At 40.1% G+C, this 16705-nt stretch overlaps 1 protein-coding gene across 1 annotated transcript in view; it reads right to left on the reverse strand.

Annotated features, from left to right (window-relative positions):
• Window positions 1-13761, reverse strand: part of CLIC5 (chloride intracellular channel 5) — a 182723-nt gene extending 168962 nt beyond the window's left edge. Inside the window, exon 1 of the mRNA XM_011986850.1 lies at window positions 13110-13761. Coding sequence (XP_011842240.1) covers window positions 13110-13655 — 546 coding nt within the window. The 5' untranslated portion in view covers window positions 13656-13761. The remainder of the gene's footprint in view (window positions 1-13109) is intronic.
• Window positions 13762-16705: the final 2944 nt, after the last annotated feature.

Here is a 16705-nt window from a genome sequence, read left to right on the forward strand (position 1 = left end):
GCAGAGGTATCAGCATGGGCAAAGCTGGATGGAGCAGAATAGCATCCTATTTGTGGAGAGCTCAGCACTCCTGTGGGACACAGTGAGTGAGGCGGAGCATGGTGGAAGATGGAATTAGAGAAGTCATTAGATTGTTAGGCGCAGAACATGCAAAAGCTTTGTAATGGGATGCTCAAAGGTGAACTTGATCATGCTGGCAATAGGGAAGGTTTACAGCAGGGGAATTGAGTATCCAGTTTGCAATTTCGTTCCAAGGGATGGTCTTTACTCCATTGGGTGAATGAAGGCTAGCTGAGGGTCTCAGGGGTAACTGTTTAATTCACTTTGACCAACATTTACAGAGTTCCCCCACTGCAACAAGCTCAGTGCCCCCACAGGACACAGAGCTACAGAGATAAGAAACAGGATTCCTTCCTCAAGGAGCTGATAGTCTGGTAAACTGCCCTTTAAAAAATGGGAGTCCAAAAAAATGACCCCTACTGACTAATACTATCTCCCTCTTGATATTCTGATTGGAAGCCACATCCTGGCCAGCTGATATTCTCTCCTGCAGGGTTGACACTGCACCTTTTCTCCTGATCATCACATCTAGTTTGGCTTCCGTGTCTGTTGACAAAACAGTGTTCGGTAAATCATATTAATGCAGAAACACAAAGGCAGGCCCAGGAACAAGGATGCATTGAATTAGTTCTAGCCCAGGCTGCTCCTTGCGGTGTCTAACCCCAATTGCTGTGCAAATCCTCAAGTCCTTTGACTCTAATGTCCCTTTAGAGCTCAACAGGTCAAATAAGCACTCAGAATATTGGCTTTCTGTCCAACTTCAGGATGATGTTAGGAATGTGCCAGGCATTCTAATGAATGCCTGAGAACTAAAGAAATGAAGATACAAACAGTCCAGTAAGTTCTTACAGAGCCCCTTGCATCAAGGGGAAAATATGGATTCTGAGACTGGTTGCCCACGTCTGGGGGTTCCCATTCAATCCAACTCATTCTTCCTTCAGGAGGGTAGTGGGTTGAAGAGTGGCCTTAAAAAGTTATGTCCACCTGGAACCTGAAAATATGACCTTATTTGGAAAAAGGGCATTTGTAGATGTAATTTAAGCTAAGGATCTTGAGATGAAATCATCCTGAATTAAGGTGGCCCTATATCCAATCCCAAGTCTTTATGACAGAAGATAAGGGGAAACAGATACAAGAACACCAGGGAGAAGGCCATGTGATGAAGGAGGCAGAGATTGGCGTGATGCAACCACAAGCCAAAGATTGCCAGAAGCCAACAGAATCTAAAAAATACAAGAAAGAGCTCTCTCCTAGAGCCTTCGGAGGGAGTGTGGCCCTGACAATACCCTATCTTTAGAGTGTGGCATCAATAACTGTGAGAGAATAAGTTTCTGTTGTTTTAAACCACCATGTTTGTGGTAATTTGTTACAGCAAACCTACAAAGCTGATACAGAGGGCTTGGACTACCACTCTTACTACTGCTGCCAGTTACTGGCCCAAGGCTTCCTCCTCCCTCATTACCCTGGAGATTCCTGGGGGTAACTTATTTCCTCCCTCCTTCCTTCATTCAACCATCATTTTAAGTATGCCATGGACCAAGTATATGAGAATGGAGGCAATATTTCACAGCTAGGGACATATAAAGACATAAACAAGTAATCATAGCATTAAATGTTATGGACTGAATTGTATACGTACCCCCCAAATTTGTATGTTGAAATCCTAAACCCTCAGAACGTGGCTGCATTTAGAGATAGGGTCTTTAAAGAGGTGATTAAGTTAAAATGAGGTCATTAGGGTGAGCCCTAATCCAAAATGACTGGTATTCTTATAAGAGGAGAAGATCAGGACACAGACATGCACAGGGAGAAGACCATGTGAAGACAGAGAGAAAAGATGGTGATCTACAAGCCATGGAGAGATGACTCAGAAGAAACCAACCCTGCCAACACCTTGATCTTGGTCTTCTAGCCTCCAGTATTGTGAGAAAGTAAAGTTCTGTTATTTAAGTCATCCAGTTTGTGATACTTTATGGCAGAAGTCCTGGCAAACTAATACATTAAGGTAAGAACAATGAAGGAGCGCAGAACCGATACAGCCCAGCCTTTTCTGGAGGGACAAGGAAAGCCCTCCTGAAGAGGTGACTTCTAGGCTGCATTTGAAAGGAGAGGAAGGAAAAGCATTGAAAGGGGGCAGCTTGAGCACAGGCCCAGAATCATGAAGTGTGCAGAGAAGTACAGGCTAGTGAACGTTTTTAAGACACAGGGTGAATGAGAAGTGGCAAGTAATGAAGTCTTAGCTAAAAGCCTGATGTATCATGAGAAACTTTTATGCATTCCTTTCATCCTGGCCTTTTTCCTGGGGCAATAGGGAGCTACTACATAACTAGAAGCAGGGGAATGGCATGGTCTGATGTGCTCTAAAAAGCATGTGTAAAAGAGAGAAGATCCAAATAAACACGATTAGAAACAACAAAAGGGATATTATCACTGACTTCACAGGAATACAAATAACCATCAGAGAATATGATGAACACCTCTATGCATGCAAATGAGAAAATCTAGAAGAAAATTGATACATTCCTGGACACATACACCCTCCCAAGACTGAATCCCTGAACAGACCAATAATGAGTTCTGGAATCGAATCTGTAATAAATAGTCTACCAAAAAGAAAAAAAAAAAAACCACGGCCAGACAGATTCACAGCTGAATCCCACTAGATGTACAAAGAAGAGCTGGTACCTTTTCTACTAAAACTATTCCAAAAAAATTGAAGAGGAGGGACTCCTTCCTTACTCATTCTATGAGGCCAACATCATCCTAATAGCAAAACCTGGCAAAGATAAAACAAAAAAAGAAAACTTCAGGCCAGTATCTGTGATGAACATCAATGCAAAAATCTTCAACAAAATACTTACAAACTGAATTCAGCAACACATCAAAAAGCTTATCCACCACAATCAAGTAAATTTTTTTCCTGGGATGCAAGGTTGGTTCAACATATGCAAATCAATAAATGTGACTCATCACATACACAGAACTAAAGACAAAAAAAATTATTATCTCAATAGATGCAGAAAATGCTTTTGATAAAATTCAACATCCCTTCATGCTAAGAACTCTCAATAAACTAGGTATCAAAGGAACATACCTCAAAATAATAAGAGCCATCTGTGACAAGCCGACAGCCAACATCATACTGAATGAACAAAAGCTGTAAGTATACCTTTTGATATAGGTACAAGACACAAGACAAGACAAGAAGGCTCTCTCTCACCACTCCTATTCAACATAGTATTGGAAGTTCTGTCCAGAACAATCAGGTAAGAGAAAGAAATAAAAGGCATCCAAATAGGTATAGAAGAATTTAAAATATCCTTGTTTGCAGATGACATGATTTTATATTTAGAAAACCCCATAGTCTTGGCCCAAAAGCTGCTCAAGCTAGTAAACAACTTCAGTGAAGTTTCAGGATATAAAATCAATGTGCAAAAATCACTAGTATTCCTATACACCAACAACAGTCAAGCTGAGTGCCAAATAGGAATGCAATCTCTTTCATGATTGCTACAAAAGAATAAAATACCTAGGAATACAGCTAACGAGGGAGTTGAAAAATCTTTACAATGAGAATTATAAAACACTACTCAAAGAAATCAGAGAGGACACAAACAAATGGGAAAACATTCCATGCTTGTGTATAAGGAGAATCAATATCATTAAAATGGCCATACTGCCCAAAGCAATTTATGGATTCAATGCTATTCCTATCAAACTACCAATGACATTCTTCACAGAACAAAAAAAAAAAAAAGAACTATTTTAAAATTCATATGGAACCAAAAAAGAACCCAAATAGCCAAGGCAATCCTAAGCAAAAAGAACAAAGCTGGAGGCATCACTCTACCGAACTTCAAACTATACTGCAAGGCTACAGTAACCAAACCAGCATGGTATTGGTACAAAAACAGACACATTGACCAATGATACAGAATAGAGAGCTCCAAAATAAGACCGCACACCTGTAACCATCAGATCTTTGACAAAGCTGACAAAAACAAGCAAGGGGAAAGGACTCCCTATTCAGTAAATTGTGCTGGGATAACTGTCTAGCCATATGAAGAAGATTGAAACTGGAACCCCTTCTTTATATTATATACAAAAATCAACTCAAAATAGATTAAAGACTTAAATGTAAAGCCCAGAACTATAAAAACCTTGGAAGACAACCCAGGCAATACCATTCTGGGCATAGAAACAGGCAAAGATTTCATGACAAAGATGCCAAAAATGGTTGAAACAAATGGGATCTAATTAAACTAAAGAGCTTCTGAACAGCAAAAGAAACTATCAACAGAGTAAGCAACCAACAGAAGAGGAGAAAAATTTTGCAAACTATGTATCTGACAAAGGTCTAACATGCAGCATCTAAAAGAAACTTTAAAAAGTTAAAAAGTGGGCAAAGGACATGAACAGACACTTTTCAAAAGAAGACATACATGCAGCCAACAACCATATGAAAAAAAGCTTATCACTAATTTTTAGAGAAGTACAAATCAAAATCACAATGAAATACCATCTACCAGTAGAATGGCTATTATTAAAAAGTCAAAAAATAAAAGGTGCTGGCAAAGTTGCAGAGAAAAATGGCCACTTATACACTGTTGATTGGAGTGTAAATTAATTCAACCATTGTGGAAAGCAGTGTGGTGATTCCTCAGAGACCTAAAAACAGAACTGCCATTCTACCCAGCAATCCCATTACTGGGTATATACCCAAAGAAATATAAATTGTTCTATGAGACAAACAGATGTGTATGTTAATTGCAGGACTATTCGCAATAGCAAAGACATGGAATCAACCTGAATGCCTATCAATGGTAGACTGGATAAAGAAAATGTGGTACATATATACCATGGAATACTATGCAGTCATAAAAAAGAATGAGATTATGTTCTTCGCAGGAACATGGGTAGAGCTGGAGGCCATTATTCTTAGCAAACTAATGCAGGAACAGAAAACCAAACACTGCATGTTCTCACTCATAAGCGGGAGCTAAATGATGAGAACACACAGACAAATAGAGGGGAAAAACACATACTGGGGCCTATCGGAGGATAGAGGGAGGGAGGAGAGAGAGGATCAGGAAAAATAACAAAAGGGACTAGGCTTAATACTTGAGTGATGAAATAATCTGTACAACAAACCCCCATAACACAAATTTACCTATATAACAAACCTGCTCATGTACCCCTGAACTTAAAACGAAAGAAAGAAAGAGGGAAAGAAAGAAAGAAAGGGGGAAAGAAAGAAAGAGAGAAAGAAAGGAAGAAAGGAAGAAAAGAGAGAAAGAAAGAAAGAAAGAAAGAAAGAAAGAAAGAAAGAAAGAAAGAAAGAAAGAAGAAAGAAAGAAAGAAAGAAAGAAAGAGAAAGAAAGAAAGAAAGAAAGAAAGAAAGAAAGAAAGAAAGAAAGAAAGAAAGAAAGAAAGAGAAAGAAAGAAAGAAAGAAAGAAAGAAAGAAAGAAAGAAAGAAAGAAAGAAAGAAAGAAAGAAAGAAAGAAAGAAAGAGAAAGAAAGAAAGGAAGGAAGGAAGGAAGGAAGGAAGGAAGGAAGGGAAGGAAGGAAGGAAGAAAGGAAGAAAGGAAGAAAGGAATGTGGACCATTCTTGTGGCTATGTGGGGGGTCCTTGGGAGATGGATGACTCTAGAGGCAGAGTGACCAGTTAAACAGCTGTGGTCAAGATGACACTGATCATTAGTAACCAAGATGAAGAGGAGATAATATTTTGAGAGGTGAAATCAATTGGATTATTGAAAGTAAAGGAGAAACAGAAATCCAAGTTATTCAGAAGTTTTCGTGTGTACAGTTGGTAATACTGTCCAGGATGATGGGATTAGCAGTGGATGCATTGGCATTGAGTTTGTAGTCTCTTGGCGGAAAAATTGCAAAACTTTCTTTAGAAAAAATATGGGCCCCAATTTGGGGATATGTATCTCAGAGTATCACATCACTTTCATTTTCAGAGTTAACATAACTCTCACATGATTATTTAGTGATGCTTCTTTATTATTCTTTCGTGAAGGTTTCTTCCCATGGTTCCTCAAGGCACTGAAAGGCTTAGAGCAAGTGGATGACTCCACAGTAAAGAAAAGGATTTATGTTACCTCACAGCATATTCTACCCCTCCCACATGGGAGTGAGTACGCAGGCAGGGAAAGTGGAATGCATCACAGTGATAGTTAACATTTCTGAGAGTTCATGGACCCTCCTGAAATCATCTGGCACAAATATCTTTGCATAGGATTCTAGAATGTTCCTGAACCTCCCGAAGCATATTCATGAACATATGAACATATTCCCAGGCTAGGAATGCCGATATAAAGAAAAATCCCCTGGATGGACAGCCCAGTGTGCTAGCTTGCCAGTGATTTGCAGGCAGCCTTAGGAAGGTTGCTTCACTCCTCTGACTTTCCACATTCTTGGCACAGTGCTAAGATTCTGCGACTCTTTGATTAATGGCATTGATTCACAAAGCAAACCAGTTCATATGGGCACCTAGAAAATAATTTTGAACAAAACTGGGCCTTGATCGTGTTCCTAGCACTCTAATTAAGTAAGTCCAGCCAGGCTATCCCATGCCATGCAAACACACTTTTTAAACTGGAAACTATACTAAAATAACAATCAAAACCTTGCGCTGAATCCGGATATCTCCCCCTTACCTTCACAAAATATAAAGTAGCTGGATACACAGATAGATAATATATAAATCAGCATCATACCAGCTAGCTTTTTCCACCAAAATTGGTTTATATGAAGCCACAGATTTAAATATTTGGGCACACCCAGATGATCAGTTGAAAATATACAGTGTTAATGATACATGATGTGTTTACATCTAAATACTTGAACTAATCTTTGAAACAAAGCATGATGTCTGTTTTGTTCTATTCTAGCTAGCAGGTGGAAATTCTTTTTAATTTGCTTGTTACCCTAAACCTTGTTTTGCTCATGGTATCTTCCTCAGAACATTTTATTACTCTTGATTGCTTTAGGATAAGAACCAAGCCCCTTAGTTTGCAGTGAAAGGCAGCACTCCTAGTTCTTCAATTTCACCATCTGCTCTTCACCTATGTGGGCCTTCTGACCCACCCAACAAAATGGACCTCGCCATACATATGTGAGTGTTGGCTGTGCCTTTGCTTCTGCTGAGCCCACTGCCTGGGACATCCATTGAGCCACATCTCAACATCCTAATTCAGCTTCATTTATCTCATTTCCTCAAGGGGATTTTATAAGTTTCTCACCTGCTAATATAAAGCTTTGTTTGCCTCCAAGGCAAATGGACCAAATATGTTGCTTATGAAAACATCCAGGAAGAACCTAGGAGGTAAGGGGATCTCTTTTCATCAGATCTTGGCCAAGGAAAGAGGTCCAGGCCCACAGATCATAGCAGAAAAGGAAGGAAAGCCTACAAATCAGTAATGTTTTTAAAAATTGCATATCTCTATCAATATAAAACATTTACCCACAATAGATGCACAATTACTCACTTACAAATTATATGTGTGTGTATATATATATATATATACTACCATAAAAGTGCACTGTGATCATTGTAAAATATATAAAATATTAACATTTAAGATGATTGAAGTTCAACAGAAATGCTGCTTATTATTTTTCATTCTAATTATAGTATTAGAATGGATTATGCTGAGTGCCCCATTTTGAATACCATGAACCCTGTAACCACAACAGGCACCTCTGGTATGGCAATAAAAGCAATTACTGACAATCTGGGGCACTTTACTATGCTGAGCCAAATTATAGTGAGTAATTCCTTTAGAATAATTATGGGCTATGAGTCTAAGAAATATTAACCAGGGTTGTTCTGTTGCCTGACTTCAGCAGGACAACATTTACATTCTCTGTGAATAGTGTCCCCTAAACTTGTTCAGTGCACAACCTGTACATCCCTGCATGAGGGCCCTATAAATGCTCTATCAGAGATAGGCTCTGAAGCTGCAGACACTTTCCAATGGACGGGCTTCACATGAGCTGAGTATGGACAGGAGTGTTGTTCTCACGTCAACTTTTCCAACCACAGCCAAATCTAGAGACCATACTCAGTGTTGAGCAGTATCCTAGAGTGGATAATAGGTGGTGCCATATACACATGTACACACTGACCAGGAGCTGGGGCCATACACCTTGGAATCTAAGACTGTAAGAGTTAGGAAAGATTGCCTTTCAAGGATGAAGAAACTTGGTTCAGGGACATTTTATACAAAAGTATTGACAAAGTTGTGTTAGAATTCCCTGACCACTGCTCCTTCCACAATATTATATTCTCATGTTAGAATAACCCAATAGGATATTTATCGAATGCTTGCTGCAAAGTACTATGCTTAAAATAAAATGTTATTTCCTGAATGGTTCAAATTCATCACAATAAGTAATAATTTAGGCTCCCATATATTGACATTTACCATATGTCAGATACTACACTAAGCAACTTATAAGCATTATCTTATTTAATCTTTACAACAACCCTATGAGGAAGGTATCATAACATCCATTTTATCAAGGAGAAAATTGAGGCTGAGAGAAGCTCAGTAATTTAACAGAAATTAATCTGCTAAACCAGGTTTCAAATCCATGCAACCAGACTTCAAAACCTGCTCTAGGGGCTGGGCACAGAGGCTTCAGCATTCTGGGAGGCTGAGGTGGAAGAATCACTTTAGCCCAGGAGTTTAAGAACAGCCCTGGCAACATGGCAAGACACTGTCTCTACAAAAAAAAAAAAAAAAAATTATAATTAACTGAGTATGGTGGTGCACACCGGTGGTCCCAGCTATTCTAGAGGCTGAGACGGGAGAATGGCTTGAGCCCAGGAGATTGAGGTGGCAATGAGCCGTGTTTGCACCATTGCCCTCCAGCTTGGGCAACAGAGTGAGACCGTGTCTCAAGACAAAAACAAAAACAAAAACCTGCTCTAAAATGTATTCTGCTTCCATAATAAATGACATATATTATATACAGGATGAATGGTGTTTATTTGTACCATTTTTGTTTGCAATAACCGTTATCAGAATAGTTTCTTCCTTTGCATTAAACAAAATACTAGAATGCTTTTCTCTTTCTCCATCTCTCACCACCCCTTCCTCTCTCCTTGGCATACATACACACAGACACATAAGCCAATATCAGCTTCTCAATCACACAATTTCTGAGAAGGGGTCCATGGGTCACTAAAATCTCTAGAGTCAACCATGGCTCTTTATTTTTCTTTTTGCCCACATCAAATACTTCAGCAAAATGCTTGGGCTTTCTCTTCAAAACAATCCCAATGCCCCACTGCTGTCGTAGTAATGCACCCTCATCTCTTGCCTGAAGTTTGTCAGTTGCCTCTAAACTGTTTTCCCTGCTACTGTGTCTAACCTTCTCAGCTACAGCCTGTTACAAAAAGGTGGCCATACTATTCCTTCCAAAATTGCCCAGTGACTCCCCCTATCACTCAGAGTGAGTGAGGCTCCCCTAGTGGCCCCTAAGGGCTGCTGTGATCATGGTCTGTGCCTCTGCACCTCTCCAGCCTCATCTCCTCCCACCTTGTCTCCCTCGCTCACCCACTGCAGCCACACTACCGCCTCGCCCCTACTCACCATCACTCCCCATCTGCCAAATACGGCCATGTCCGAATTCCCAGAAGTTGCAGATTACGTTGTATAACAAAGGGACTTGCAAATGTGATTAAACTAAGAATTTTAAAATGAGGAGATTATCCTGGATTATCCTTGTGGGTCTAATCTAATCGCAGAGTTCCTTACAAGAGAAATGCAAAAGGAGTGGGAAGACGGCAATGGGATGATGGAAACTGGGAGAGAAGAGGTGATGTGGTGTGGGCCATGCGCGAGGAATGAGATCTGCTTCTAGAAGATGGAAAAGAGAAAGAAACAAATTCTCCCCAGAGCCTAGGAACACAGCTCTGCTGACACCTTGAGTTTAGCCCCATAAGACTCATTTCAGACTTCAGACCCCCAGAACTGTAAGAGATTGTTTGTATTGTTTTAATTCACTAAGTTTTAGGTAATTCGTTAGAGCAGAAATAAGAAATTAATACACCCATATCCTGTTTTATAGCACTTTCACCATTAGCCATATTTTATATTTATTTGTTTATCAGTTGTCTCTCTCACTACAATGCAAAGTGCACGGGAGACATGGCCGGGCACAATGGCTCATGCCTGTAATCCCAGCACTTTGGGAGGCTGAGGCGAGTGGATCACTTGAAGTCAGAAGATCGAGACCATCCTGAACAGCATAGTGAAAACCCATCTCTACTAAAACTACAAAAATTACCTGGGCATGGGGGCACATGCCTGTAATCTAAGCTACTCGGGAGGCGGAGGTTGCCATGAGCTGCACTCCAGCCTGGGTTACAGAGTGAAACTCCATCTCAAAAAAAAAAAGTGCATGGGAGACGAGACTTTTTTTTTTCTTCATTGGTGTAAACCCAGCACCTGGCACCAGATCTGTTGAATGAATAAATGAATGGCATATGTTACTTAATTAAATAATTGGTCAACACTATGAAATGATTAAGCCTCAATAAAATGTTGGTTAAACATATACTTACAAACCTGCATGATATTCTCGCCAACATGTCTAGAACAGGTGGAAACATACACAAACGAATACAAGTATAAATGCAGCCCAGTGGTCCACACTAAAACAGCCCAGGAGAAGAACACCCAGAACTGCAAAGCCATAAGCCCTGCTAGGAAGATGGTGAGCCACAAAGCCTTCTCCAGTGCGGGAAACCAACATCCCTTCCACAGAGCTGGGAGGAGGAAAAGGCCTGAGGTCACACTCAGACCCTATAGTTTCACTCAAGCAGAGAAGGCCCTGTTTTACCCGATTTTGTATATTCCACTTCCATTCAACATTGGATAAGGAACTTCAGTGAAGATGGGGCCAAGTGTGGAACTGGGAAGCAGGGATTATAACTACCACTCGTTTTATTACTGAATACCCTTAAAAAGGAGTTTATGCATAGAAGCTGACGTCAGTGGGACACTCTCTGGCCTTTTGGTTCACATAATTACGCTAAAAATAATGTAAACTTAAAGAGTTAAATCTAATATTTGCTTTAGGAAATTTTAAGTAATTTAGGAATTACATGTTATAGTTAATCAATTTTCCCTGTTGCTGGTACTGCCAGGAAGTACCAACACTTCTTTTTCCTACTACTTTTGTTTTTGCTCAATACCAGCCATAGGTTAATTTCTAGTGAGATAAACACTTAGCCAAATTTAGAAATAATGTCAGATGGGTCCATGGTGATGATGACAATGATGATGATCATGGTGATGACCCACTTTGCCTGTTGCAGTTTGCATGGATGCTTCTGTCATGAGAAAAAAAAAAAAAGTACATCTAGTCCTCACTTTAAAAAAGTCTGTGGCCAGGAGCCGTGGCTCCTGTCTGTAATCCCAGCACTTTGGGAAGTTGAGAAGGGCAGATCACTTGAGATCAGGAGTTTGAGACCAGCTCGTCAACATGGTGAAACCCCATCTCTACTAAAAATTCGAAAATTAGCCAGACCAGGTGGCACACGCCTGTAATCCCAGCTACTCAGGAGGCTGAAGCAGGAGAATCACTAGAACCTGGAAGGTGGAAGTTGCAGAGAGCTGAGATCATGCCATTGCACTCCAGCCTGGGTGACAGAGTGAGACTCTATCTCAAAAAAAAAAAAAAAAAAAAAAAAAAAAAAAGTTTTTTTGCACAGTGTGACAGTGGTGATGTGGATATGGAGGCTGGAAAACTGCTTGAATGCACCTGTTCTAACATCACCTCCTCCGTGGAGCTGCTCCAAACTCAGTACACACCTCAGCACTCCTTCTCTGAACACCCACACACTCCACTCACTCCTCTGTTTCATCTCTTACTATATTGTATTAGAATGCATTGAGTGCAAGTCTGTCTCTGTCACCCTATTATTCATTATTTAAGAGCAAGGGCCTTGTCTTGCACAGCCCTTTCCCCCCAAAATGCTCAGCGGAGTACAAGGCAATGTGTCTGGTACATATGTGTGAACCAAGTACTATACTAGATTATTTTTAAAAGGACGTTGTAGTAGGATAAGTGATCCATGATTTACACACAAAACAATTAGAGAAAAGAACAAAGTAGAAGACAATAAAAGGCAAAATGAGTAAAGTGTGTTTCATCAGAACTGTTACTGGGAACTGACGGAGAGAGAAATGAGTATGGACTATGGTTTTTGTAGGTTCATAATCATTTTTATTGGCAAGAAAAAGCAGCATTTACCAATATATTTATACTAATAAATGTGAAAACATTTTTAAAAATCACATAAATATGAACATTGTGGGGGAGACATTGGGGAAAAAGGGCCTGCCATCTTAATTAATAAAGATGATTTGTTTAGGTATGAAACACTTAACATTTTGATAATATTTATAACCATAACTTTATTACTTTGTCATCTAATACAAAGATCGCCAAGGTTCTGTTTAGATATCATAGGCATTAAACATTAACACTGGTAGTTAGCGTCTTACTACTACTGAAATCATTTGACTTCAACGGATTTTTAGTTATGTTGGTGCCAAAGGGGCAAGCTAGTGACAGAGATAGCCTTTATTGACCACCTATCTGACAAATCTGTGACCTTAGAAGCACAAGAAGGTCTTTCTGTCACAAGCTTTGGTTTCACTTTTAAACATGTTGACAAAGGAAATATAACCAGACAGAAAAATGTACTTAATGTCAGTCACAACGGCAAGGATTTGGGCAGCAATTTAGGCTCCGTCATGTGAACCCTTTTGAAACATGCTTTGCTCGTGGTATGCAAAAGTCAACGATTAAACACACGCTTTAAATGCACTTTCCAATTCCTCTAATTTTGAAAAGAGCTGAGTACACTCTAATGACTGATTTAGTCACTCCGGCACTTGAATATGTATTGAGATCCAAGGACCATGACATTATGAATCTTTCCCTGGTCATTCAGAGCAAAATAAAACAGCAGTCACAATATCCACATGCACAGGGTGTACCTGTCAGAGGCAGACCTTACCTTCACAAAGAGGCAAATCTCAGGGTTCATGCGAGCTCCTTCCTTTTCTTCCAAACCTTCAGCATCAGAATAGCAGGTGGAGGAATACTTGCTGATAGAGAAGGCTTTACTATGCTGAATGGTGAAGCTTGAAGGAGAAGGCAGGTCTTCCTTCATCACACTCCCGTTCTCCTGGAGCTCCTCTGGGCAGGGTTGCTGGTCCTGGGTTGGTGAATATAACCCTTCCATTGAGATGCCCCTGTCCTCCTGGAGCTCACCTGGCTGAGCCTCCTGGAGCTCAGAGTATATCTCATCAGGCAGGAGGTAGCCTCTGTCTTCTGACTGGGCAGAGGCCAAGCTGGTCTCTTCACCATTAATGGTATAGACTGACACAAAATCATACTCATAGGCATTCAGCTGAGTGGCATATAAATCATTTTCTGGCCTTAAGTACTCCTGGACATCATCATAATGGGGACTTTCATTTTCTTCTGGCTGGTCTGGAACCTCATATGTCCTCTCATTTTGGATTGTGTCATAGATGGTGCTGTAGTCTTCGTCATTCATGCTTATTGATCTGAGAGATCCTTTTACAGGCAGGCCTGAGTAGATCTGAAATGATTGAAGGGACAGAGGATGCTGCACCACCTTGCAGAGGAATCAACGGGCTTTTAAAAGGCAGCAACTAGCAACTGCTATCAATGACAGGTCTCTAACAATCATTTACTGGAGACTTTAATAAGCAAACCACAAGTCCATTGGACAGAAGATAAAGCTTACACACTCGGTTAACTCCTTCACTCCTAAAGATATTTTTATTAGACCCTGGGGATTTCCTCGTTGGCAGTAACTTCAAGATTGTTTGGGTAAGCCAGAGATTGAATTGAATTATCTTCCTGGTATGCCCTGAAATTTTGAATACGTAGCCATTTTTCATCAATAGAGCTCCCTCCTCCAACAGCCTCCAAATGTTGACAACATTCAAGAACCGTTGCTGTTCAGTGGAGAGCTATAGTTCTTCACAATGGCCTCTCATCTATTTACTACTGAATTTACCACATAGAATAATTCTTTGCCTATTGATACCCTATGATAAATGAATTACATGGCCTGGTTAGGTAATGAATTCCATTTACATTTCTTATCTGGAAACACCACTAGGTGATTAAACAGCAGAAGGAAAAGAAGATAAATGTTCTGGCCTATAGACCGTCAGTATAGACCGCCCAAAATTAGGGACTCAAAGACTTATGGCTTTAATTTTTATTTTTCCCTCTTAAATCTGCATGATCATCACCATCAACAAACACTCACTAAAATCCTATCATTTACAGAATGCTGAATTGAGCACAACAAAAGCGTTAGAAGACACATTCTCTTTCTTCAAAGGGGCTTTTAAATGTAATTAGAAAGCTCAGAAGAGAAAAGTAAAACTGAGGAAAAACTATTTAAGGTTTTCTTAGTGCAATGAGCCCAGGTCTGGATAAGCAATAAAAAATTGTATGCACAAGGCTGTTCAATTGATGCCATCCACAGATGCTGTCAATATGTGTGTCCCCTCCCTTTTTTTTTTTTTTTTTTTTAAATCTGGTTACTCGATCCTGCTAATTCCTGCTTACCTTCGCCACACCACATATGTCTTTCTCCTTGAAGTGACAACCCAGCTAGGTTGTAAAGGGACTTTAATGTCTAGAAATCATGTGAAAACTGTGAAGCAATGCAACTCCAGTTGACAAGCTTCAGAACATTTGATGGGCATCTTCTTGGCGAAACTTCATTGTACTCTTAGACTTCAATATTGTATCCAGGAATCTTCTACTGGGAATTAGAGCAGCATTTCTAGAATTCTAGCTTAAAGAATGGGTAAGGAAAAAGAGGCCAGAGACTTCAAAAGGTATTGATACTGGAGGTTTATCTTATTGAAAAGTGACATTCAGTGGGTCCAAATACCTTACACATTTTGATAGGTTCCATAATCAGGTGTTTTTAACTGAATGGATTCCAATTCAAATCTTCTCCTAGTTTTAGAGCTGGTGAAAACCTAAGAGATTATTCAAACATTTTATTTTACATTTGAAAAAAATTTAAACCTAGAAAGCAGAAGTGAATGGTCCAAGTTTACACAAAAAGTTAATGGCAGAGCTGACTTTAGCTGTGATTTTTGAACCTCCAGCTCAGTGATCTTTCTGCTACTAAATCTACTAAATCTCTTCCTTAACTCAGTATTTTCCAATGTTTTTTCATGATCACACACTCTCCCTTCCCTGCCCCCAAAGGATCCTTTTCAGATATTTTCCCCATGAAATAAAAATGCTGCAGATATACTACATATCTGTTTGCATATTGTATATACATCTGTGTTTTGTACATTAAAAGAGAACTGTTTTTTTTTTTTTTTTTTTTTTTGAGACGGAGTCTCGCTCTGTCGCCCAGGCTGGAGTGCAGTGGCCGGATCTCAGCTCACTGCAAGCTCCGCCTCCCGGGTTTACGCCATTCTCCTGCCTCAGCCTCCCGAGTAGCTGGGACTACAGGCGCCCGCCACCTTGCCCGGCTAGTTTTTTGTATTTTTAGTAGAGACGGGGTTTCACCGTGTTAGCCAGGATGGTCTCGATCTCCTGACCTTGTGATCCGCCCGTCTCGGCCTCCCAAAGTGCTGGGATTACAGGCTTGAGCCACCGCACCCGGCCTGTTTTTGTTTTTTTTTTACTTCCCAAGAACCAATCTTCACCCCTTTTGGGGTGACACTGCTCCTTTCAACAATGCAACTCATGCTTTTACTACTAATACAGTGTGTAGCTCATAATCTGACACTGGATTCTGTTTCATTCTGCATTATTTCAAAGAATAGTATACAGCATGTGCATATGAATACAGCACGTTGTCAAGGCCTCACCACAATGACCCAGTGAGGCAGGGCTGAGGTTGGCTAAGCTTAAGGTCCAAGATCAAACAGATATTTCAAATTAGGTCCCTCTCTTATCCTATTTTAGAACACATCTATCATGATCTACAGTTATACGTTGTAATATGAAACAAGTCATTCAGTTCAAATATAAGTCAGGTCATATCGCTCTGTGACCAAACCCCTACAATGGCTCCCCATTTATCTCAGTGAAAGCCAAAGTCCTTACAATGGCCCACATGGCCCTACATAATCCACACCCACTCTTCTATGCCTGTTTTTCTCCCCCTTGCGACCCAACTCCAGACAACTGAGCCTTGTTTCTAAATCTGGAACACTCCTGGATACTCCCATATTAGACTCTTTTACATTGGCTGTTCTCTCTACCAAAATACACTTTCCCTGGATACTTGTATAGTCAATTCCCCCAACTCCTACAAATTTTCACTTTTATATCCCCTTCTCAATGAGGCTACACTGACTGTCCTGTTTAAAATGACAACCCATCCCAAATCCTATCTTCATCCCTGTCCCATTACTAAAAACCCTTACCCTACTTTTCCCCCTTTTCCCATAGTATTTATCACCCTCTAATAAGATATATACATAACTTATTTATTGTGTCTAGAGGTTTTTTTCTGTCTTCTACTGGAATGTAAACCCTTTATGGGGACAAATCTCTGTCCACTTTTTCATCATCATCTCAAGTGCCTAG

Source organism: Mandrillus leucophaeus, unplaced genomic scaffold, assembly GCF_000951045.1.
Source record: "Mandrillus leucophaeus isolate KB7577 unplaced genomic scaffold, Mleu.le_1.0 Scaffold3, whole genome shotgun sequence".
Classification (NCBI taxonomy): Eukaryota; Metazoa; Chordata; class Mammalia; order Primates; family Cercopithecidae; genus Mandrillus; species Mandrillus leucophaeus.